Source organism: Empidonax traillii, unplaced genomic scaffold (assembly GCF_003031625.1).
Source record: "Empidonax traillii isolate 1590-97213 ecotype Southwest subspecies unplaced genomic scaffold, ASM303162v1 scaffold238:size1398292, whole genome shotgun sequence".
Lineage (NCBI taxonomy): Eukaryota > Metazoa > Chordata > Aves > Passeriformes > Tyrannidae > Empidonax > Empidonax traillii.
Genome location: NW_020955431.1, coordinates 1,155,019 through 1,177,579, shown reverse-complemented (window position 1 = coordinate 1,177,579; position 22,561 = coordinate 1,155,019). Strand labels below are relative to the sequence as shown.

General features: G+C 34.6%; 1 protein-coding gene across 7 annotated transcripts in view; it reads right to left on the bottom strand.

The window, feature by feature from the left end:
- The window catches only part of DNAH5 (dynein axonemal heavy chain 5), a 125,144-nt gene that overhangs the window by 34,645 nt on the left and 67,938 nt on the right, over positions 1-22,561 (bottom strand). For 5 of the 7 annotated variants that reach the window (XM_027888427.1, XM_027888425.1, XM_027888429.1 and 2 more), the window contains 13 exons: positions 21,426-21,579; positions 19,337-19,483; positions 17,468-17,709; positions 12,405-12,581; positions 12,041-12,245; positions 11,410-11,552; positions 10,558-10,692; positions 8,892-9,014; positions 7,657-7,870; positions 6,811-7,034; positions 4,849-5,044; positions 2,799-2,971; positions 136-266 (listed from right to left, as the gene is read on the bottom strand). In XM_027888427.1, the coding sequence (XP_027744228.1) occupies positions 136-266; positions 2,799-2,971; positions 4,849-5,044; positions 6,811-7,034; positions 7,657-7,870; positions 8,892-9,014; positions 10,558-10,692; positions 11,410-11,552; positions 12,041-12,245; positions 12,405-12,581; positions 17,468-17,709; positions 19,337-19,483; positions 21,426-21,579 (2,264 nt within the window). The remainder of the gene's footprint in view (positions 1-135; positions 267-2,798; positions 2,972-4,848; positions 5,045-6,810; positions 7,035-7,656; positions 7,871-8,891; positions 9,015-10,557; positions 10,693-11,409; positions 11,553-12,040; positions 12,246-12,404; positions 12,582-17,467; positions 17,710-19,336; positions 19,484-21,425; positions 21,580-22,561) is intronic. The other 2 variants (XM_027888431.1, XM_027888430.1) reach the window with 2 other exon arrangements.

The window sequence follows — 22,561 nt, the reverse complement described above, 5'->3', positions numbered from 1 at the left end:
TTCATGTCTTTCCACTCTATGTAACAGTGCTTAGACTACAGTAAACTTATTTCTTTCATTGCAGAGACTGGGAGCCCATTTCATTTACAGGAAGACTTAAGACACTTATTTACTTTAGTACCAACTAATGCTCACCTTGTTAACACTATCTGGAACATATCATAGCCAGCTATGAAGGATGCCAGTCTTGTCAAGCTCTGCTTTCCTGAGCCACCAACTCCAACTAAAAGAGCATTTCCACGAGGAGTGCGAATCACACGAGAAATCTGCATAATATACCGGTCATTTATTGCTACAATGTATAAAAGTTATACACCCAAAAATTCTATGCTACTGCATTAATAAAGTTACATTAGCAATTAAGAAAAAAAAAAAAGAAAATTTTAAGCTTTAATTAAGGGATTCTATATTACTATTAATATATTCAGTGCATATTTGTACTTTGCAATATTTTCTGTAAGCTTTCCAAATAGCATAGCAACCACTTGATTCTATCAATGTGAATGTTCATTTATCAGTAGAATTGCATCTCATGCTTCCACAAAGTAAAAGTAAATCTCAGCTGTGATTTCTTCGTGATGTGTTATCACAGCATGACTGATTATTAAAATAGGAAAGGAAATAATAACTTCCCCGATACCATGACCACTGGGTAACTTTGGTAAGACTCATCCAGGTCCTTTCATTGTGACCAGAAAGACAAGATGTCCCAGGCATATTAAATTCAGGACAAACAGTCTTCAGTATTCTCTGCAGCAGGTAATAATACTGCCTTTACAATCAAACTTGTTAAGCTTCTCATTTACTTGACTATGAAAATGCACAGTATCAGTATGAATATTTGATCACAGTGAAACATCTCCTGATTTCTTTCACACTTTATTATTTGTCTTTTAAAACAAAAGGCAGCAGCTACCAGCTACTTCAAACTTCCCTTCAATTCAGGACCATGCAATGTAAATAAACAGACCCTTTACAATTTGTAGCAAAAAAATTTTCAGCATTAACTATGAACTGCATACAGCACCTGTCCCACTGTCCACAGCGAAAACACAATGTGATAAAACATGGAAACAGGTAGAAGATATTACCTGATGCTGAGAAAATATGTCTTTATGCACAGGAGACAGACTTGCTCCAAGCCCATCAGTTGCAAGAGGACAGATACTCACAGACCCAGAAGAGCCCACATTAATACCCAGAGCAGCACAGAGCCAGCTGCCTCTTAAAGGCACAATAATACCAAACATCTGGTTGGCAGCTGGACCCCTCTGTCTGAGCAATGATGCAGTGTATTGGTATAGTGTTCTCTTTATTATCTTGAACATCCCTTTGATAACCCTAGAATTCCATCAAATAATTGACATTCCATGTCAATAAGCAACCTGGCATACCTATTTACTTGCCTTTCCTCTAAATTACTTTTTTTCAAGCTATTAAAAACGGTCATAACAATTTCCCTCAAATTTAAACCCATTTATTTTACATATTGAGTGCAATGTACTTGTTGGTTTTCATAGGTTAATGTTTTATAAGAAAAGATAAAATCAAGTCTGGAGGTTTACTCTAAGCATACTTAGTATTTAACTGGAGAAAGAAAATTTAATTTGCACATCATCCTTGAAATATTGCTGATCATTTCAATTATGGCTATTAGATCTTTTCCAGGCAGAGGCACACAAGTCATATATTGGAAGATTTGTTCTCTATTTAAGAAATCCATCAGCTTTAACTCATTCAAGCCTTATTACAAAAGCTCAGATAAGGCATTACCTTAATTGTGCTTATCTAGCTTTCTCTTAGAAGCTGCCTGAAGTCTACACAGTTGTTTCTGCTTTCAAGAATACAGAATCAGAGCAGCACTACATATTCATTTTATCCAAGTGAAGACTAATACAATAATTCAGGTAGATGGTATACCATCTAGCTACCCAAAGAAGAGATTCCTAATAACAGGTGGTTCTTCAGTGAAGGGAAAAAAAAAAAAAAAAGGCAGAATATCATCCATTTTGCAGAGAAGACCTTAGGAAAAAAAGGGACTAATTTTGCGAAATTATAAGAATCCACCCCAGAATTTTGAAAACTGCAGATGCAGTGTGTTTGTCAACTATAATTAAAGTTAAATTGTTTTGATATTTAATATCTTTGGGAGGGATGGTACAAGTTCATATTCAGTTTTTAATAATTTATTATAAGAAATACAGATAACCTCACTATACAACTGGGACAATAAGGGGGTTAGTGTGAAAAAAAAAAAAAAAAGGAAAAAAAGGCTCTCCTTTGTATAAGGCCTATGCTGTGTGGACAATTGTATCAAGCTGTGTTGTGCTAAAAGTTATGTTCAGGTCCAATCCATATTCAAAGGAATTTTAAAAGTAGTGAGCATACTGTGGATCTACAAAAGAAGTTTGGACTACATTTATTCCTACTCTCCTGCTTGTACTCCTTCAGAAGCAACCAATTATGTCTTAACCTGAATTTCATTTGACTCATTCCAAAGAGAGGAAGGGCTCTCAGAAGAATTAACAAGAAAGGCTGAAACAGAGTTAGAATAGATAGCACCATGATCCCACAAGGCATAAAAGGCAGATATAAAAGAATAGTTCCATCCAGTGCATTTTCCAAAAACTTTTTAATGGGTTTTAATACCTAGTCACAGAGTGACAGATCAAATATTTGTTAGCAATAAATTAGTTGTTTCAGTTTTAGAGGTAATTTACCTTGACTAACGCATACCTCTACTTACAGGATGTGAGGGCAAATGAACAACAACAAACAGCAATCCAGCAAGACTGTACCTTAACTAAATGAACCATAGCATCCTCGAAGAAAACCATGTCCATTCCAGTACCTCGAACATTCTCATTGTATATTTGTAAAAACTTATTTAAACAATTCCGTAGCTGGTGAAATGAGCGAATTGGCTCATAGATTTTGGGAATATCTAAATTACCTTCCTCTGGTTTTTCACCTAGAACAAAAAGCAAATAGCAAAACCTTAGCAGTTTAAATAATTGACAAAAGTTCTCTTGGGGATAAGTTAGTAAAGATAGTTAGAAGTCTCACCACACAGAATCAGGTTTATTATACATAATATTATATATTAGATGTACATATAAGAGCACCAAGTACACTCTGTCTACATGGCATCAGTGTAGAGAAGACTGAAATATAAGTCAGAATACATACTGAGACAGTAAAGAGTGACCTTTAATGTGAATATTTATATCCACACCAAAAACATCATGTTGAATTGAAAAACAAATGCAAAATGAAAACTGTATTTCTCAAAATTCTTTGCCTTCCTAGTGGCATTTTTAATGTGCATGCCCTGTAAGGCCCCTTTTTAGGAGTCCTAAAAAATTGATGTTTGAGTTATTTCATCTCAAGTCATTGTTTATTTATCTCAGGGACAAATACGTTGTGCTTTTACAATTCAGAGATAATAGGAGTATACGTAAACATATCACTAACCTGAGCATAGGGCTATTTAAAATTGATGCCAGATGTAATTTTTTTATATATTTAAGAGCTCAGAAATCCAGATCCTGGTCTTACACTTCCACCATAATGGGCAAGACTTTGTCCCATTATAAGGACAATTACAAACAAAATTGCACTTGTTACTCTTTTCACTTAAAGCCAAAACAAGGGGGTTCTCAAGGCTCTAACAAACATACATTTATACTGCAGACAAAACAGACCCTTTCTATAGGAGGGTCTCCTACTTTATATTTAGATCAAGTTTCATGCTAAAAAGCACATTACATGGCAGACACATTTAAAATGTCACCAGGAAGGTAAGGAATTTTGAGACATACATTCTTCATTCTGCATTTATTTTCCAATTCAACATGATGGTTTCTGTGTGGATTTAAATTTTCACATTAAAGGTCAATCTTTACCCTCTCAGTATGTATTCTGACTTATATTTCAGTCTTCTCTACACTGATGTAGTTTAGCAAGTTATTTAAGGATGTACGCAGTTTGCTTTTACTTCTATTTGATTCTATTCAATCAAATATTTCCCATCCTTCTCTCCTTTTCTCACTGCCTTCTGACTACTTCAATTGTACAAGAAGAGATTCAAATGGCATTTGGATATTCAAGTGAGTCTTTTATTGCCTCCACTATCCATCACTAAACTGATGCCACCACAGATAACTGAATCATCCAATGGCTTAAATAATGACCTTCCCCTAAACTCACACAACTGTCTTCTGTTCTTTTGCATCAACTAAGCAGTATTCCCAGGTCATTTAGTAAAGTCAGTGACATCGTGGTTTTGTTTGAAAGATATAAAGATATTGTTATAAGCCATATGGGTTATTCAAGAGATATAACAAGCATTCAGGAAAATTTGAATAAATAGTCATTTGTTATAAAAATATGTAACAGCTATTTCCTAAGAAGTACTGTATTAGCCCAGAGCCAGTATTTTTTTACCTGATTTCTGGGGCATGGTAGCTACATTACTATCCTTTATCTAGTACTGCAATCCCACCACTTCAAGTCATTCATACAACACTTCTTTGATCACTCTTTGGCAGTCTTGTCTATCTGTCTCATAAATGTATCTGGAAGTAAGGCTCTTGTATACAGACAACCTGGATACAAATATGGACTTAGAAATCCCATTAACATAAAGATTATGAATTAGAAATTCCATTAATATAAATACATGCCACATCCCATAACACAGACTACCTTCAATGTCACTGGACAAAACCAACACCCTTACTCATAAACTTATTATGCTTTTTTAAGAAATATTTTTCTTGGTATCTGTGATTATCATATCCCTTCCCTATTCTTGTCATCTCCCTGGTTATCAGAGTCCATCTTTACCAGTTCTTGCAGGTGTATCTCTCAAGAAGTCAACAAAGAATGCATCTATTTCATGACCCAGCAAAGCTTTTGTCTCTTCAAATTCCTCCTCAATGAGTTTTGCCACAGTTGCATGAAACCAGTTAACATCTTCTGCAGTTGTGAAACGATCAGCAATAACACACTTACATTCATGCTTCCACAGTTTTATCAGCACCTATAAACAAACAAACAAACAAACAAAAAATTGAATATCTCCAGTGAGGGGGATTCCACAATTTCTCTGGACAATCTGCTCCAGTGCATACTCACCCACACAGTAAAGTCTTCCTCATACTCATACAGAACTTCATGTGCATCAGTTTATGCCTTTTGTCCTATTGCTTGTCACCACCAAGAAGAGCCTGGTTCAATCCTTCTGACACCCCACTTTTAGATATTTATATACATTAATGAGATCCCCTCTCAGTTGTCTCTCTCAAGGCTGAACAAGCCCAGCCTTTCCTCATAACACAGATGTTCCAGCCTCATAATCATCTTGGTTGCACTCTGCTGGACCCACTCCAGGAGCTCCATGTCTCTCTTGTACTGAGGAGCCCATTAGGCTTGCAAAGAAGCCATAACAACTTAAAAGCCTTTATTTCTTTACTTAAAAATAATATTAACTTTAGAAAAGAAACAATAGTATTTTGGATGTTTCTTCAGAAGACATATATTGAGCTTCTTATTCTGCCAAATAGCAACTTAAGCTTACATTCACTTAACTGTGCAAGAAGCCTTAATCTAGTATTCCAAATTGAAGTGTATTTACCAATGAAGATTTTATTTCCCTAGCCCTAAAGCCATATCCGCATCTTTTAAGATGTTCATGTACTGATAAACCACTTTTCTAATTACCAATACTACAGTCAAAGTAGTTAGAGAACAAAAAAAAAAAAACCAAACCACAAAAAAGTATAAGTGTTTATATTACTCCTTCTCTAGATTCAATATACCTTTAAAGTCCTTCAGTTTGGTCACAGAATGCAGGAGGAAAACGTGCCAGGTTCTTAATACTAGTAGCACTGTTTCAGTCCCATGCTATTGCTACACAGTAGTAGAAAAAAATTCCAAGCACTCCTTGAAGGCCTTTTGTTTCAGCCCAGAGCACCACATACCATGTCAAGTCTCAGAATTAATATGTAAATGTATAGAGTCACATTTTGAGCAACTGTTTGTTATACTTCCAAAGACTATTAATTGAGAATATATACATATATCTTAGTGCTCTATGTTTTTAGCTTCAGAAATTAAAATCCATTCTAAAATTTATATTTTAAATGCAGTAGAATTCAGGAGCTTATTAAAGGAGCAGGGATGTACATTAAATATGAAGTGATTATATAACCCAACAAATTTTCCATGACTACCATAAACATTGCTTTTCCAGCACTTCATGTTTCAGAGCCCATAACTCTAGATAACTTTCCCTTAAAACAAAAGAGAAATTATGGTTTTCAAGAAGAAAGATTGATTATGGAACAAAAAGATCAGTATGACTTGCTACTACTTCTTCCTTTTAAACCATAAGCCAGAAATCATTTGTTAGACAGATTATAGGTAGTGACTGAAAGCCTCAAGACAATAATTGGAAGGGGGAACTATTTTTGAATCAATATGTAAGCATTTTCATTTGGTTAAAACAAGTTCATAGCTTCTCATAATTTTATCTTCGCACTTATTTCAAACAAACTAGCACTTGTTAGCAATAGAAAAATAGAAGCAAAGTCTCTTGTGTCAAAAGAATCAGGTTTTGTTATAGTTTTCAACAAAGTTGTCATTTCAGTTGGTACTAAAAAACCTGGACTAAAACCGCTTTTCCTCAAAAAAACACTGAAATAACATTTTTTAAAGCAAACTCAAATGCCAAGATAAATTCTTCATCCTCTTAACTACAGTAATTATACACTATTTATAACAAAGTCACTGACGTGCTGCACTTACCTTTGGTTCATTGATCACTTCTGATGTAGTGTTCAGCATTCCTTGCCAAATCCTTGAGAGGTCTCGAAGGTTGAAGACATAATGAAACTTGGCTGGTGTGGGCAACATTTTCAGCTTGGTAATCTGCCACAGTCTGCGTGTCAACGGAACCAATTTGGCTACTGTTTTCTGCACATCATCTGAAAATCCACGTTCACTACAGTAGTGTCCTTCTCCAATTACACCTGGGGAAAAAAAATTACCAATTGAAAAACACATTAGGGCAATACTAAGAGCAATGATCATCTGAAATTTCTTTTTCTTCTTTTTTAATTCCTAAAACCTTTTCCAGTTTGTTGAAATGGCTTTCTAGTCTTTATTCAAATCTTAATTCACCTGTTCTTAACACCATTCTGCCACCAGTTCACTGGTTATTTAGCTTTTAATTAACTGTCCATTAAAATGTTCTTTTTTCTCCCAAAATAGCTTGTACTGCCTTTGAATAGACAATTTTTTCTCAGAAACCAGTATGATCCTGTCCTTTGAGAAAGTCTAGTCGTTAGTCACTCATTCTTAGCACCAGTAGCACATGAGCATCTCTCCAGCATTGTCACTGAAACAATGACACCTTCATGTCTTACTAACACTCCACATATCGATTGATTCAGAGATGTGACTGGACCTGAAAAAATTACAGATTAATGGCGTTACAGGTGGGGAGTGATTACTGAAGGAAAATGAGCTAGTAAACAAATCAGAGTGGGATTAAGCCTCAATTTTAACCATAATGTTTATAAACAGAAGGATAAAGAAAAATCAGTTACTATTTTCAAAAATGAGATGGATACAAAAGTAATTTCCCTTTACCAAAAATTTTGTCAATAGAAGAATTAGAAGGCAGAGTACAGTTGAACACAGAAAACTGTCTCTTCAGCCTCTGTGGAATGTCATTGCGACCTCCCCCAGGGTGGATCATGGCAGCCAAAAATTGAATGTCCACAATGTTGGTGAATTCACCGGGTTTTTCCAGGTTATAGAATCCTTTCTGTTCCATCAATTGCCTAAGTAACTCATTAGTGACCTGTAAAATAACCAGGGTTTTTATAACATAATATTATACATAAAATTAAATTAAATACAAAACATACTTATATACTTGAAAGACCTAATAAATAGTGTATCATTATTTTTCACCCAACCCCCTGCTTATTTGCTTCAGAAAAAAAAATGCATGTGAGGAATAAGCACATTTGGACTGTCTTTTTCATTGGTAATATCTAGGGACAAAAATCCTGGGAGTAAATGGGAATCCCTAGTTTAGAACTAAACATTCATACTATAATTTATTCTCACTTGAACACTGCATGATTTCTATATATGCTGGAATCCCTTTTAACACAAAGTTTACAGTTTGTTCTAATCAAGCCCAAACTGATGCATCTTTACATGTTGCATATGATATAAAATATTTTTATTAGAATTCCACATGTAACAATCACCCACACGGTTTTCAAGCTGCAAGCATAGAATTAGTCCCATATAAAAGAATGCAAGATCCTTCTCTTTAGCCATAAAGGAACACCTTGCTTTTCTGTTTGACCAGCTGAAATCACGCCATATACAATACATTTTACAACTATACTTCTATAGAAATTCTAACATTAGTTTCCAAAGCAATATACTTCAGAGCAATCTTGCCAATGTACATAAAGATTACTTCCATTTTTTGTAAAGCAGAAAAGACACTCCTTACCTCTCATTTTTCACAGTATTTTAATTATTGTCCACAACGTCACTTTGTTATCACAATTTGTATGCCAATTTCTCTTTTTTTTAATTAACAAATGAGTTTTGGTAAAAAAACATTATTAAAATTACATTGGCACATTTTAAGAAGTACTCAAACTGCTTCTTATAGTCAGCATATTTATTTTTAATTAATTCATGACAATGTAATGTAGATGTGTTCTTTAAAATTACTGTTTAAAGTGCTACATATCAAATTTACCCTCTTCTGACTGATTGAGAAGCCAATTTTATGGTGTAGCAAGAAAACAAAGAAAATACCTTTTGTTTCCTACTTTCTTCTTTTACAAACTAACCTGATCTCCCCATTCATTTATTATGGGCATGTTCACATCATCAATGAAGACGGTCATCTTTTTGCCTGCAGGTGGACCGTAAGTTGTGCCCATGCGCTTGTCCACGTAACTTTCTATTGTACGCTGTTAAAAAGCAATTGCCAGCATAGTTACAAAGAGCATTCCCTTTCATACGAGATTCAATCAATTAAACATACTGATGGTTCTGTTCCATAGAATTTTACTAAGTAAGGTTTAGACAAGACACTTGCTGGAGGTAATTGCACTAATTGAACTAGAGTGTCTGAAATTCCAAGCTATGCAACACTAGGTTGGTACTAAATACAACAAATGTCTAGAGTAGACAACCACACCTAACAGTTTCACAAATTTGAATACATATCAAACATTCCTTTCATTTTATTAATTTATCAGCAAATTTGATGGTTACTAGCAATAAAGATTAAATTAAAGATGTGATTCCAGGAGACCTTTCCAGCAGGTATCAATGTACTTCATAAAAGCATAGAGTGATAATTAAACTCACATACATAAATGGACTTGATGAAATAATTTTGCCTAATAGTAGATTTAATTCTACTGTTCCTCTCATCATCTTTCCATTTCTCTGTTCTTCTTAAGGTCCAGTTTATATTTATTCTATACCAAATGAAAGCTCACTTAACCATGCATAGTTATTCTTCAGTATAAACCTAAATATATGCATTCTTACACTGTGACTAGGCTCCTGTCTTCTTACACAAGTTGTATTAGTTAGATCAGGGTTTTATAATTTTAAAGTATGTGTGTCATAACAGACAATATTTTGGTTTAGGTTGTTAACAGAGACTTGACTGTTAGTCTTGCACCTCTATTTCAGATGTCTTGATCATCAGACTCTGATCTACCATCAATTAAATCTACATTTATTCAATAAAAATATGCTACTTTTTGCTAGTACCCCAATCAATAGAAGGAAAAATACTGAGGAAATTTAGATCAGAATTATATACTTGCATATTAAATATATTAGTAGTTTCTACCATGCTATAGAGCCAGATGATAGGTGATGTATCAAGCTTATAGACAGCACTTCTGATTACAGGGGTGCTTTTGCTTGGCATACCAGACCTCATTAAAAATATTTCCCATATATATTGCCAGTAGATTAAAGACACTTGGAATAATTAATATTAGCTCAGTAGAAATTTGGACAGGCAGTATAGTTTGGGATTCAAGTATTCATAGGTGAACTTAGAGCAGCTGCACTGCATGTGTCCCTTTTTTAATGAGTAATTGAATTTACAGAAATTTAAATTTCAGACAGCACACGTTTTATGACAGATTGTTGTGGGTAGCACTTATTTTACCCATGGCGTTAAGTGAAATCTGACAGCTCTTCCCAGTTAGTGAGAACTGATACATTTGACATAAAAACATTACATGTGATGAAGAAAATAATATGCATCGTGTTTTAATAGTCCAAGAACAGCTCAGTAACTATGGAAGAAGTTGAATGGAACATGTTTATAATAGAAGTCTTATATCATGTGTTAGGACACACAGACCATTTGAGCAGGTGCTTTTTTGTTGTTCAGAATCACTTTCGGCAGTATTCTCCTGGCAAATTCTCAGAACACTCTCTGAAACCTGCCAAGTTGCATTAGAAGATTAATGACTACTATACCTGGAAAATTAATGGGGTAGTTGCAGATGAAAAATTCAAAATCTTAGCCATGTGGCTTTCAGGGTTATATTTTGTCATAAACCCTTTGATGATAACAGTCTTTGCAGTTCCTTGCTCACCAATCAGTAGGACAGCCTAGACAAAGACAACATTGAAATACGATGAAACACAAGAGCTGAGAGTCTCGGCAAAGGCTCAGCGATCCCATTTAGCTTTTAAACTGAAAAGAAATGAGGAAAGCTATTTAAAGTGAGTTCTCAACAGAGGTTCAGAAGCAAAATAGTTAATGTCTCAGACTTTTGTAGGTCTGACAAGCTAAAAATTTTTGCAGTTAATGGTCATCTCAGTCAGCACAACCAAACATCTATTATTCCATAAAAGACTTGAGTATTTGAAAAAAGAGTGTATTTTCTAGAAACTCAGCATCTGAAAGATTTCAATTGCCTATGTAAAACAGTTTTGGTGAAGAACAGGGTTGCATAACCTAAAGTTACATAAACTCTGTAACTGTCCCATGCTGGCAGAGTTCATATCAGCAGAGTCTTACATGAGTCTGCTGCTCTATGTGCTTCTCCTTCTCCAACAGGTACATGAAAAAAATGGTTCTGTTCTGACCTGATCTCAGTTGTAATACAGTTATTTCCACTGCAGAAAGAATGGGTGAGGGGAAGACAAAAAAGTCTGGAAGTAATGAGTGTTCAAAAAGTTCAAGCATATTTACATGAATGCAGCTTCAGGAAACACCATTTATAATTAAAAAAAAAAAAATCTTTTTCAGTATCATAATATTTCACTTCTAATTCAAAACCATTATCACGTGCACTATTTTGATGTGAAATATAGAAAAATTACCTTGCCCTGTTTTGCGATGGTTTCAATAAGGAAATCCATCCTCACATTGTCAACATTAGGCACAAGAATGGAGCCATACTCTGGCATACCACTACTGGGATATACATACTCTTCAACATGTGTATTCCAGTGCCTCCATTTACCTCATAAGAAAGAAATTAAGTTAATGTTTTAGAAATACAAGGCATTGTATTCCATCCTCTTGTTGAGTTGACTCATCTGTCAGTTCTTCTGTCTCACATACACCAATCCCACCCTGTATATTCAGACTCAAATTACAGAATCATATAACCATAGAATCTCTTAAGTTGTATCTAAGATGCTTACTCCTCTTTCCTACATAAATTATGACAACGACAAAGACTGTCTGTTTTTGTTCACTTGACAATTCATCATAGCAAAGTCCACGCAGCTTTCTGTAGCTGCTTATATTCACATTCTGACTTCTCACTGGAAATAAGGAAAAAGTTTAACACAATGTCAACAGTAAAGTGTAGCTGTAAAACAAAACTTGCTAAGGGACACAAAAGAAAGTAAGCTACAAAATACTTCTTCATTAATTCTTTAAAAGATGCACAATTTAAAAATTACTTTTAAATTTTAACCCATATGACCCAGCTGGGTTACTAACCATCAGATGCCACATAATAATCAAACATTGTATCTTCACTGCCTTCTGGGATACAGGGAAGATCAAGCTTTATTGTTGCATGGTTTCGAAGCCAGTACTCCATTTTGCATCTGTCTTCCAGTTCTAGCAATGCTCCTACACTCCACATGAGAGAAAAGATGTACAGCCTTTCCAGGTATTTTTGAGCCAATTCTCCACCTTGCTCCTGAAGGATTGAGTTAGGTTTTTATTTTCAATTGCCTGAAAATTCTACTTGATAATCATTAGTAACATCAGGTTAAAAGCCTTCAGTCATATTTAAATTTCCAGATGTCTTCAATGAACAGACAGATAAAGTGAAACTAAAAAAATCCACACTACTTACCTTAGGCGGGATAAGGCCCTGCAGAATGTTAATGCTCTGCATAATCACAAAGGCTTCCAACATCTCAGTCTTGCAATGCAGAGACTGAATGCTGAAGCTGTACAAGTCTGGGAACGATGAAGAATACAGCTGACGTAGAATTTCAGCTTCTTGGGAGGAACGTCTTTTCAAAAATCCCTATTGCAAAGCATGTCAAGAAAAGAAATTTAGCTCCCAATGCAAGTCTCATTAAATTCAAGTAGAGTAATTCAAAAGGTTCAACAAGCATCAAAAGTTGATTTCCTGGGGGGGAAAGAAGAGGGGGAAGGGCACGTCTCAAATTCCCTGCCTGTTGGGCAGGGTTTAGCTAGCAGAAGGTCAAACTTTACCCAAGTATGCCTAATTCCTACTGGATGTTAAAGAGGGACACCGAAGAGAAAAAGCACTTTAAAGATTTCAACAGCTCAAAAACCATTATCTTCAAATATTTTTTAATCTCAACATCTGCCAAAAGTATGCAAAAACTCTACAAAGGAAGAATATTTACTGGACTCAAGTTTGATTTATTCTGCACAATGTTATTTCTAACCAGGGTAATAACACAGGATACCCCAGAAACATCTGACAGTTGCAGAAAAAGAGTTAGGCTCTCGGGGGGATGTCTGCTGGTGTGTGTAGTGTTTTTATTGTGTATCTCAGTATCTATAATGCTGGATAAACAAAATCTAAGTAAAACTACCCATTTCTTATGATCACAGAAAAGGATTTGGTTTTGGATGTCTTTAACTCAAAGTAGTAACATGCTTCTTTTAGCTTGAAGTTTTCTCTCATCTTTCTCTGTGTGTCACAATACTTCTCATTTACATCCTATGAATTTATTTCCTACATAAAATATAACCACCAGCAAAAACACTTGCAGGTTCTTCCCCAAAACGCAAAACAAAATCTTGTATAAACTGAAATCAAATAAATTCCCTTTAAACATAAGATGTTTTTTTGTTGTGAGGGTGGTTAAAACCTGAACAGGCTTCTCAGTGAGCTTCTGGAGTCTCCATCCATCTCAAAACTCAACAGGATGCAGACCTCAGCAACCTACTCTGGCTGACTCTGCCTTGAGTGAGCTATATTCAACTAACCATCTCTGAAGTCCCTTCCAACCTCCACTATTTTGTGTTTCTATGATTCTTTTCTACACTTTCTACTGCCTTCATAATATTTTAAATTCTATATTTTACTTCTCAAAGTAAAACTCTGGGGCTGGTTACAAATAGGTATATATAGGAAAATCTTTCTACAGACAGGTAGAAAACTTTGTTGGAAAACAATGTGCTAATGAATAATTGGCAGAAGTACTTCTGTAATGAAGTATCCAGAACTTCACTGACTGTTAAAAAGATATTAGGGGTAAGTATAAATGCTAATAAGATGCTCTTGTTTTGGAGAAGGTTGATTAATAATGGATCAAATACCTTTGATCACTTTGCAAAATCTGCCTTAGAAACACATTACACAAGAACAGTAATATGAAAAGTTTGAGATCTATTTCACTGAACTTGGAAGTTGCACATCACAATAGTGCATCTGAATAGGCAGCTATATTTAGTTGATCAAAAATTGCAAGGATTGAAAATCTAAATATATGCAACAACTTCCTAAGTTATTCATATTTGGCTTTAATTATTTTTCAAAGTTCTTCTGAAATATCAACAAATATTATGTTTCATTCAGCGTCTGAGAATTAGGGAACTAAAAAAGAATTTTATTTTAAATTCTTTTATATTAAATATCCATTTAATTCTATTACAAAAGTAAAGAAATCCTATACTGAACAATGCAAGGTTAACATCTACCCTGACCCACTGAAATATGTAGTCTATAGCATAACAAAATAGATTTAAAGGGAGGAAGATCCATCAAGATATTTATGAAGTAAGTCCAAATGAAAAAAAAAAAACCAAATAAATGCTATTGGATCAAATTATAAATACCTACAGGTTGAAATTTTATAGCAAATTTTTCAAGGGGGAAAGGACGGGAGGTTGGAAGGCTTGTTTCATGGTGAAATGAACATAATTTGTTTATGTTATACCCAAAGGCAAAAGCAAACAAACAAAAAAGTTTTCCTTTAGATTCATATCACTATCAAAATAAATTAAAAGTAAAAAGTTATGGATTAAGGGAAACTACTTTCATACAACACTTACTTTGACACAACTAAATTTTGTCTGCATATCACTTCAAAGTTAGGAGATAAATCACAACTGATAATGCAAAACAGAATGTTTTTCTTTGTTTCTGCTGTCTTTGCAAATGAATCTATAGCACAATGTAAGCTGAAACATTCAAGGTGTAATTTTCTACAAATCAACAAATGCAAGGAGGTAGAGCTGTGAGAACCTAAAATCAGGAGTCCCTATGCAGTGTTGTAGGCACAGAAAGAAACAACAGAAGTGGAACAACATGGCAGCCATTGTTCCAGATGCAGGACACTTACACTCTCCCAAGCACCCATATTGGTTTAAAAAATTTTAAAAAGGTAAAGCCTGGCAATAACATATATAAAGCACTTGTGTTGGCTGCATGTACTTGCATTGGTAAAACTGAAGTTTTACCAACCAAATATTCAGGGAACCTATTAAACATGTCTTTTCATGATAAGAACACAAACATTTGGGACTTGGCAAAAGAACTTATCAAATGAATTAGTGATGATTCCCAAGTACTGTTAAGAGGTATGATTGAATATCATTCTAAAAGGGAAAGTTCCAGCCACTACGAGGGAAATATATTAATGACTCTCTGCAGCAATCCTTAGTATTTCACAAGTATTTCACAAACAAAGCTCCAGAGGCAACAAGTCACAGAACAGGAGTGCTTCTGACACAGGAAGGAGTCTCTGATGACAATTTCCACTCCCTTTCCTCTGAATTGGTTATGGTTAAACTGGCTTCTATTGCCTTCCCTAGTAGGTCTTGATGTTCCTCATCTGTTTTCAGGGTGTTATATCTGACCTACCATTTCAGATCTGCATGTGGAAAAGAAACCTTCTCTCTCTTGCCAGAAATCACAAGTTTACGGCCTTCCTCATCTTGATAGTTTCTGTTCCAAATGCCATGCCCTGGGCACACTTTCCCCAGAGGAGTTCCTCTCTCCAGACCCAAAAAGAAGGACCAGGCACTTCCTGGCACTCAGGGCTTGTACAGCAGCATACTTTCTCTTTTGACTTATGTCTGTGCTGAAACCTCTAATGAACTAATGACAGTGGATATAGGCAGTGCCACAGACTATGGCCTGTGGCATGCCAAGTTTTTCTCCATTGCTAGATATCAGGGATTTATGGACAAGGAATCTGGTTATAAACAAGCAAGCTATGTAAAACTTGCAAGCATGAGAACCTTTATGGGTTAAAACAATAAGAAAGCTGAGAATAACACAGAGTAACCACTACAAAAGGCTGACATCTGAAAGTTAACTGTATTTTCACTGGGCTACTCAAGCAACATTATCTACGTGAGGATTAGTTGCATTTTGCATAGGTATTCTATTGGATTTGAAAAACGAAATGAGAGAATGAGATTGTGAAATATTAATTTTAAAAATTATTTCAAAAAACTTTTTAATGTGATAACTGCTAGAAAGAAGGACAGTAAAATTTAGTCTGTTAACTCACAGTAACCTATAAAGCTTTGTTCTTTAGGGGTAAATACACTACAAGGCTCTGCATGGTGTTCTAATTTCACAAACAGGAAATTATTCCTAGCTTAAAATTAAAGTTTAAAGCTAATATAAATGAATTCAATTTGAGATTAAACTGAAGAAAGGTATATTAGCTTGGTTTTCAGGGGAGGGCAATGGAGTAATTATCTATATGATCACAGGAATCAATGTCTTAGCTACATGGAAGAAAGTTTTCATTTTTGATACTCATGAGACAGTCCATGTTTTATCAAACCAAAATAATGTCAACAAAACATGCTCAACAAGATGGACTAGACAAGAAAATATACAGAGAAAATAAATTAATATTTCTTTTAATTCAGCTTTTTTAGAAGTGCTAATCCTAAGGAGTCTACTTCACCAATAAAGTTCTAAGTCAATATAGGGCTTAAGAATAAAAAAATAAGCAGAACCGAATTTTTTTTTTTTTAACTAGTATTTTCTCTACTGTTTTCTTAAAAGGGAAGAAAACTGTAATTAACGCTGAAAGCTTTGTTGAAAGATATTACTATGGAACATTAGGTAGATTCTTGGGAACTCTTATATTTCATCTTTACCTAGATTTTTGCTACATGAAAAAAAAACAGTATGCTCAAGTCTCAAAATGTATCATTCACTATATCGTTACTAGCATTCAGTCAAGATTAGGATTGATTTTTACTGGTTTTTAGAAGATATTATTAAAAAAAAGGAAAAAGAAAAATACTTTATAAATCAGTTTGACAGCTCAGTATGTTAGACGCTGGGTTTGGACTCCAAAACTTGTTCTGTTTTTCTAAATTATTCATTCCATGACAGCAACTACTGCTCAGTTCTTCAGATATTTTGCTTCTAGAAATGTTAACACACAGCCAAGTGAGAACATCAATTTAAAAATTACATACTTTGATGCTGCATTGACTTTATTTCTGGTTCTAAATCCCAACTGCAATTAATTTGAAGAAATATCAACAGAACTTATATTTATTTTTTTGAGGATGTAAAGATTCCTAAGTCAGCTTGTTTACTCTTTTTTTCTTCCTTAGTCTGAAGCTGTACTAGGGGCTGCCAGGTAGTTGGTGTTCTGACAACTGAGTCGGTCTTCATTTGTATAAAATACTTTCAATCACAAAATTGTCCGAAAGTGAAATAGATGTTTTTTAATAGTGTAATATATTAACTATGTTCCTTAAAAAATCATTCACTCTTGTATAAACTACCAGAAACATTGCTATTTTATGTACTGACCTATAAGTTTATACAGTGTAAAAGCTATTTCATAGCAAAAGGCACAGAAACAGGAATGGGTCCTAAAGTAACAACAGTGAAGGGTTGAACAAGTAACCAGTAAAACTTTCAATAAATAAACTATCACTTAGCTATTGTACCTCAAGGATAGGACTCCAGCTGAGAACTGACGAGCTCATGAATACCATCCCATTTCTTGAAACTGTTGCTGGAGAAGCATTATCAATATTATGTGGTTCAAAGACTATTTTGCAATTTGGAGCCATAGGTATCCGATCGCCATTTGCTAGTGTCAGAGTTCTGTTGTCATCCAGGACAGAATTAAGGTTCTCAATCCAAATAGCATCAACTGGACCATCAAGAACTATCCAGATGTGGTCACCTATAACCCCGAATAACAGATAAAAAAGCCAATGGAGGAAGTGCTAGTTTCTTTCAAGAGCCAGCTTCTTATCTCTAATAAATTTTGAACTAATTCTGAATTCATGTACACAACTATAATCTCAGATTTTAATACAATTACCTTTTCCATCACTCAATTTCAATTATTTCATTTTGTCACCTATTGCTAATAGTTATCCATTGTTCAATATATAAAGTGTCATCAGCATAAGTCACCAGTTTTTAATAGTCTGAAAAAGTGTTATGGATCCAGTCTTCAAAATAGTAATAAATTAGGTTTATTTTGAGTCACATAAAACAGCATAAAGAAGATAACAGCTACAGAAATATTTAAACACCACTCATTTCCAAAGAGTTTGCATAAATGTAGACAAATAAAATCACTCTTTCAAATACCGTGCTCACTGTCATAAGTAAAAGAGGTCCATTAGAGGAAGATTCTTGTGGTTTTCTGCTCATAAATTTCATCTAGCTCCCTTTTAAGTTTTTCCTTCACTTTCCATTTAGTAACAGAAATGTATCTTACAGCCTGCCTCTGTTTCCTAGGAGTCTCTGGCTCTGTTCTGATCACCTCACTTGGGTACTGAGCAACAGGTCCTGGTTGGAAAGAGATCCCACCTTGGCTTCTGGCTCCCCATCCCTTTGGGAGCAGACAGCCTCGCTGTGCATTGCTAGACAGCCCTTTAATCAGAGATGTGCCTTCAGAGTGAGTCCTTGCCATCTACACCTAGATAGCTTGGAGCATTGCTAGGTATGAACCAAAGAGGTTCTAGATGATAAACTTCTCTTATTTAGAGGCTTTTTACAACTACAGTTCAGGTATCTCAACCATGAGATAGTCTGGAGTTTGATTCATAAAGAGACATTACAGAATTTTTGCAAAGAGTGAACTTGAGGAAGTCATATGAGTATGGTAATTTCTATTTCATCTTGAAGAGAAAAAATTTAAAAATCAACACTTAATGATATGCTACATTCTCAAAGATGCTACATTGCTAGATCTGAGACAAAGCCCAACAAAATTCAAAGTATTTTCAATTTTAAAAATATCTGTATTGTTGAAGACTAAGAGTTTTTGTATGAAAATAATGCAACAAATGTCAGGATTTTATTTTATTTTTCCCGTTTGTCCTTAAGGCCTAATGAGAAGATCACATACTGATTTTCAGACAAAACAAAGAAGAATCTATCTAGCATCAAACTACCAAGGTCACTCTTTGAGTTAATATATCAGCCCAAGAATATATGTCAGCATTATTTTAGGCAGAAACTGGTTGCCTAAACAGAATTCTCTAGTGCCATTTGAGATGGACTATGATACATGCAAGCCTAGCTGGTGAGATTCACTCCCTTTTAACATGGCAGCTGGAGAACAGATAGAAATCCTAAGAGCACCAAAATTTTTTATAGTATACCAGTACTGGGGAAACTGACTCTTACCTTCCACTTTTCTTCCATACAAAGGCTTAATATTCCAAAAAAGAGGGTTTAGGAAATTCAGTGAAAGAGTATTTGTTACCCTATACATAGTTTGAACACAAATAATTTAGAATAGAGTAGTTTGGTTTTTCTTGCTTTATTTTGGAGGGAAGTGTTTATCGTTATACCTTTCTTAGCTCTTAAAGTTTTTCTCCAGAGTGTTGAAAATATTCCGTCTGTCCAATCATTTGTTGCCACATCAAGACGTCCAAACATTTGCGGAGCAGTTATAGCTTTAGGATTCATTCTCATTTCACGATGTGGCTGTCCACAATCTATGAAAGCAGACCATCAGATAGTTTTTTTATTTCTTTTCAGCAGTCAGAGAACTTCAACAAATTCAAAATTATTACACTCAAATGTATGCTTTGATATACATTCACAATTATAAGATGTCGTGTATTTACTTGGAAAACTTATGTCTTGCTATACATCAACATCTGTTAATGAGGACCATCAAAACAAAGTAGAACAAAGGTCTGAAACTTCTGAAAGGATAATTCATATTTCATAGCTTCATTGGGAACAGAAGAGCAGCAACTAACATTTATTTGAGGTTTAGTTTAATATTTTGAAGGTTTATCAAACAATAGAGCTTTAAAGTCTTTTGTTTGGATGCACATTTTTAAAATGCAATGACTAAATAAGAGACAGATGCTCCACATGACTGATTGTGTTTTTTAATTTTGCCCAGCTGTGCACTTGCATACATCTTGGAATAGGTAAGGTATATGATATTGGCATATCCCTCTGAATTCCTTTAGGCAGCAAAATTCTATCTAGACATACCATGATCATATAATCTTTATTTTTTCCTCATTAATAACAGCTTAAAAACTCCTGTACCCAACATCTTTAGAAAACTCAATATTAAAACTAGTCAGGAGCCTGTAATAAGTTGAAAGAAAGAGATAAAAAATTACTTGTTTTAAAATATCTTTATTATAGTCAAAGTTCACTGACATACAGGATATGACAAATCATGTAGTTTAACATTCCATGAGGTTGTGTGAGAATATCAGCTTTGAAAAAGCTGGTGGTGGCATTATCTGGGTAGTAGTTCACATCTCAGTAGTAGAAAAAACATAGAAAAATAGTATAATGTATAGTATCATATATAAATATATACCTGTTCTTACTTCTTTTTTTCCTAAATGGAAGTGATTTATGCTACAATATAGAGCTTACAGTATTTCTTAACAGATTAGGTTACTGCATGTATTGCTGAACTATTTTTTAAAGAAGCTATCTATTTCTGGAAAATTGTATAAGCAGCTTCTGAAATGGGGTAAAACAAACCTACCTCAAAAGAGATGGTTTTTGTCCCCTAGCTATGACCTTTTAGTTTAATAAGTTCAAACAGATGTTCTTTAACTAATATTTTTGTTTAGAAATACCGAGAACAAAAAACACACACTCCTCAAGCCTCCAGTCAGGACAGAAAACAAATACCTTTTAAGACGCTGTCACTGCCTTAACCAGGAACTATCTCCTATCAGCAACAAATGACAGAAGTAGTTATTTCACACTGCAGATAAAGACCCTGTCTTGCGAATTGTGTTCAAAAATAACTAAATACTTATAATCTCTGTGGTGACCAGTGACAGGACCCAAAGGAATGGCTTGAAGCTGTGTCAGGGGAAGTTTAGGTTAGATATTGGAAAAAGGTTCTTCCCCCAGAGGGTGGCTGGGCACTGGAACTGGTTCCTCAGAGAAGTGGTCACAGCACCAAGCCTGACAGAGTTCAAGAAGCATTTGGATGACACTTTCAGGCACACAATGTGACTCCTAGGGATGGTCATGTGGAGGGCCATGAGTTGGACTTGATGGTCCTTGTGCGTTCCTTCCAACTCAGCATGTTCTGTGATTAGGGAAAGGTTTCAGCCAACCCAGGAGACGCTTTAATCACTTGTCCAAGTTGCCTACCTAAGATGGATCTCCTCTTGCTTAATGTTTCTAGAATAAGAACTTCTGATATAAGTATCATAACATGGAAAATAGGACATAAAGCATATGACTTTAAATGTCAGACATTTTTAAGCTTTTAAAAGATACTATGACAATTAGTATCTCAACACGCAAGCTGATTCTTCCAGTAATATTTTCTCACAGTGAAGAAATTGAAGAAACCACATTGAAGAAACAATGTGGTTTAAAAGTCTACATTTTAAAAGTTCAATAACAGTACAATACAGTAAAATACAAATACTCATATACCTGTCATTGCTTTCAATAAAGTGTGAATGCAAGTAGTTTTTCCTGCACCGCTAGGTCCTAGTGTCATCAATCCATGCCTTACTCTCTGGGTTTCAAAGAGCTGAATAACTTTCAGTTTCCAAGGAGGATGACAAACAAGTCCAGCTTCCTCCACCTACAGATAGTGACAGAAAACCAAAGTACTATTATTTTAGTGCACAAGATACTTTGATGCTTTAACAAAAGCATGTATCTTCAGCAGATTACTACAATCTCTGTAAAGGTTTTGTGGATATAAAAAAACTGTTGGAAAAAAGAAGAGATATTTGGTACTCAAATATGCATTCAGAAAAAATAAAATAAGATAAACCATCTTTTTTTTAGCTCTTCTTAGTGTTAAAACATCATTTCAAGGAAAAGCCAAGGATTTTAGAAACACTTTTGCTAGTAATGTCTTTCACAGCTACATAGCATTTTCCACTTGCTTCTCAGAAGAGCTGCCTTTTATGATGATGATGACTTGTATTTCTAAATGCTCAAAATAACCAAATTTTTTTATGTCAGGCATCATTAAATATTTTTTAGTATACAGACAGATCCTTGAGTAACTTTTCAGTAACACTTTCCCAAGAAAAATCCTTATTTTTTAAAATCAAATATCATATGCTTGTTAACATCTTTAGCTTGGAACTAATACTAATAAAAAGTAGTAATCTCCATATTATGGTGTTGGTTTTGCTTGAAAATGACTCTGCTTGATGTGAACTAGAAAGTAGTTAGCCAGTAGAGAAAAGCTAGAACTATCTCCTAAGGATTCATAGCACACTATGTTTCTGACAGTCAAAAACATTTCTACAACTTCAAGATCATGATATAAAGGTGAATCTCTCAAAATAACAATTATATTTTAATTTCGGTATAATTTCTGTTCAACAAACATCTCAGAAACGATTATCACTAAAAAGAGGACTAACTTTTTACTGATAAGATAAAGCTCAGCTTTTACAATTACTGTCACGTAGTCAGTTAGAACCATTGAACTGGAATTACCACTTGCTGTATCACTTGCATAATGAAGGTCATACCAGTTCAACTTATTTATCTCTCTTCGCAAGGAAGCCAAGAACAGAAGGCAGAACAAGGTGAATTCATGAACA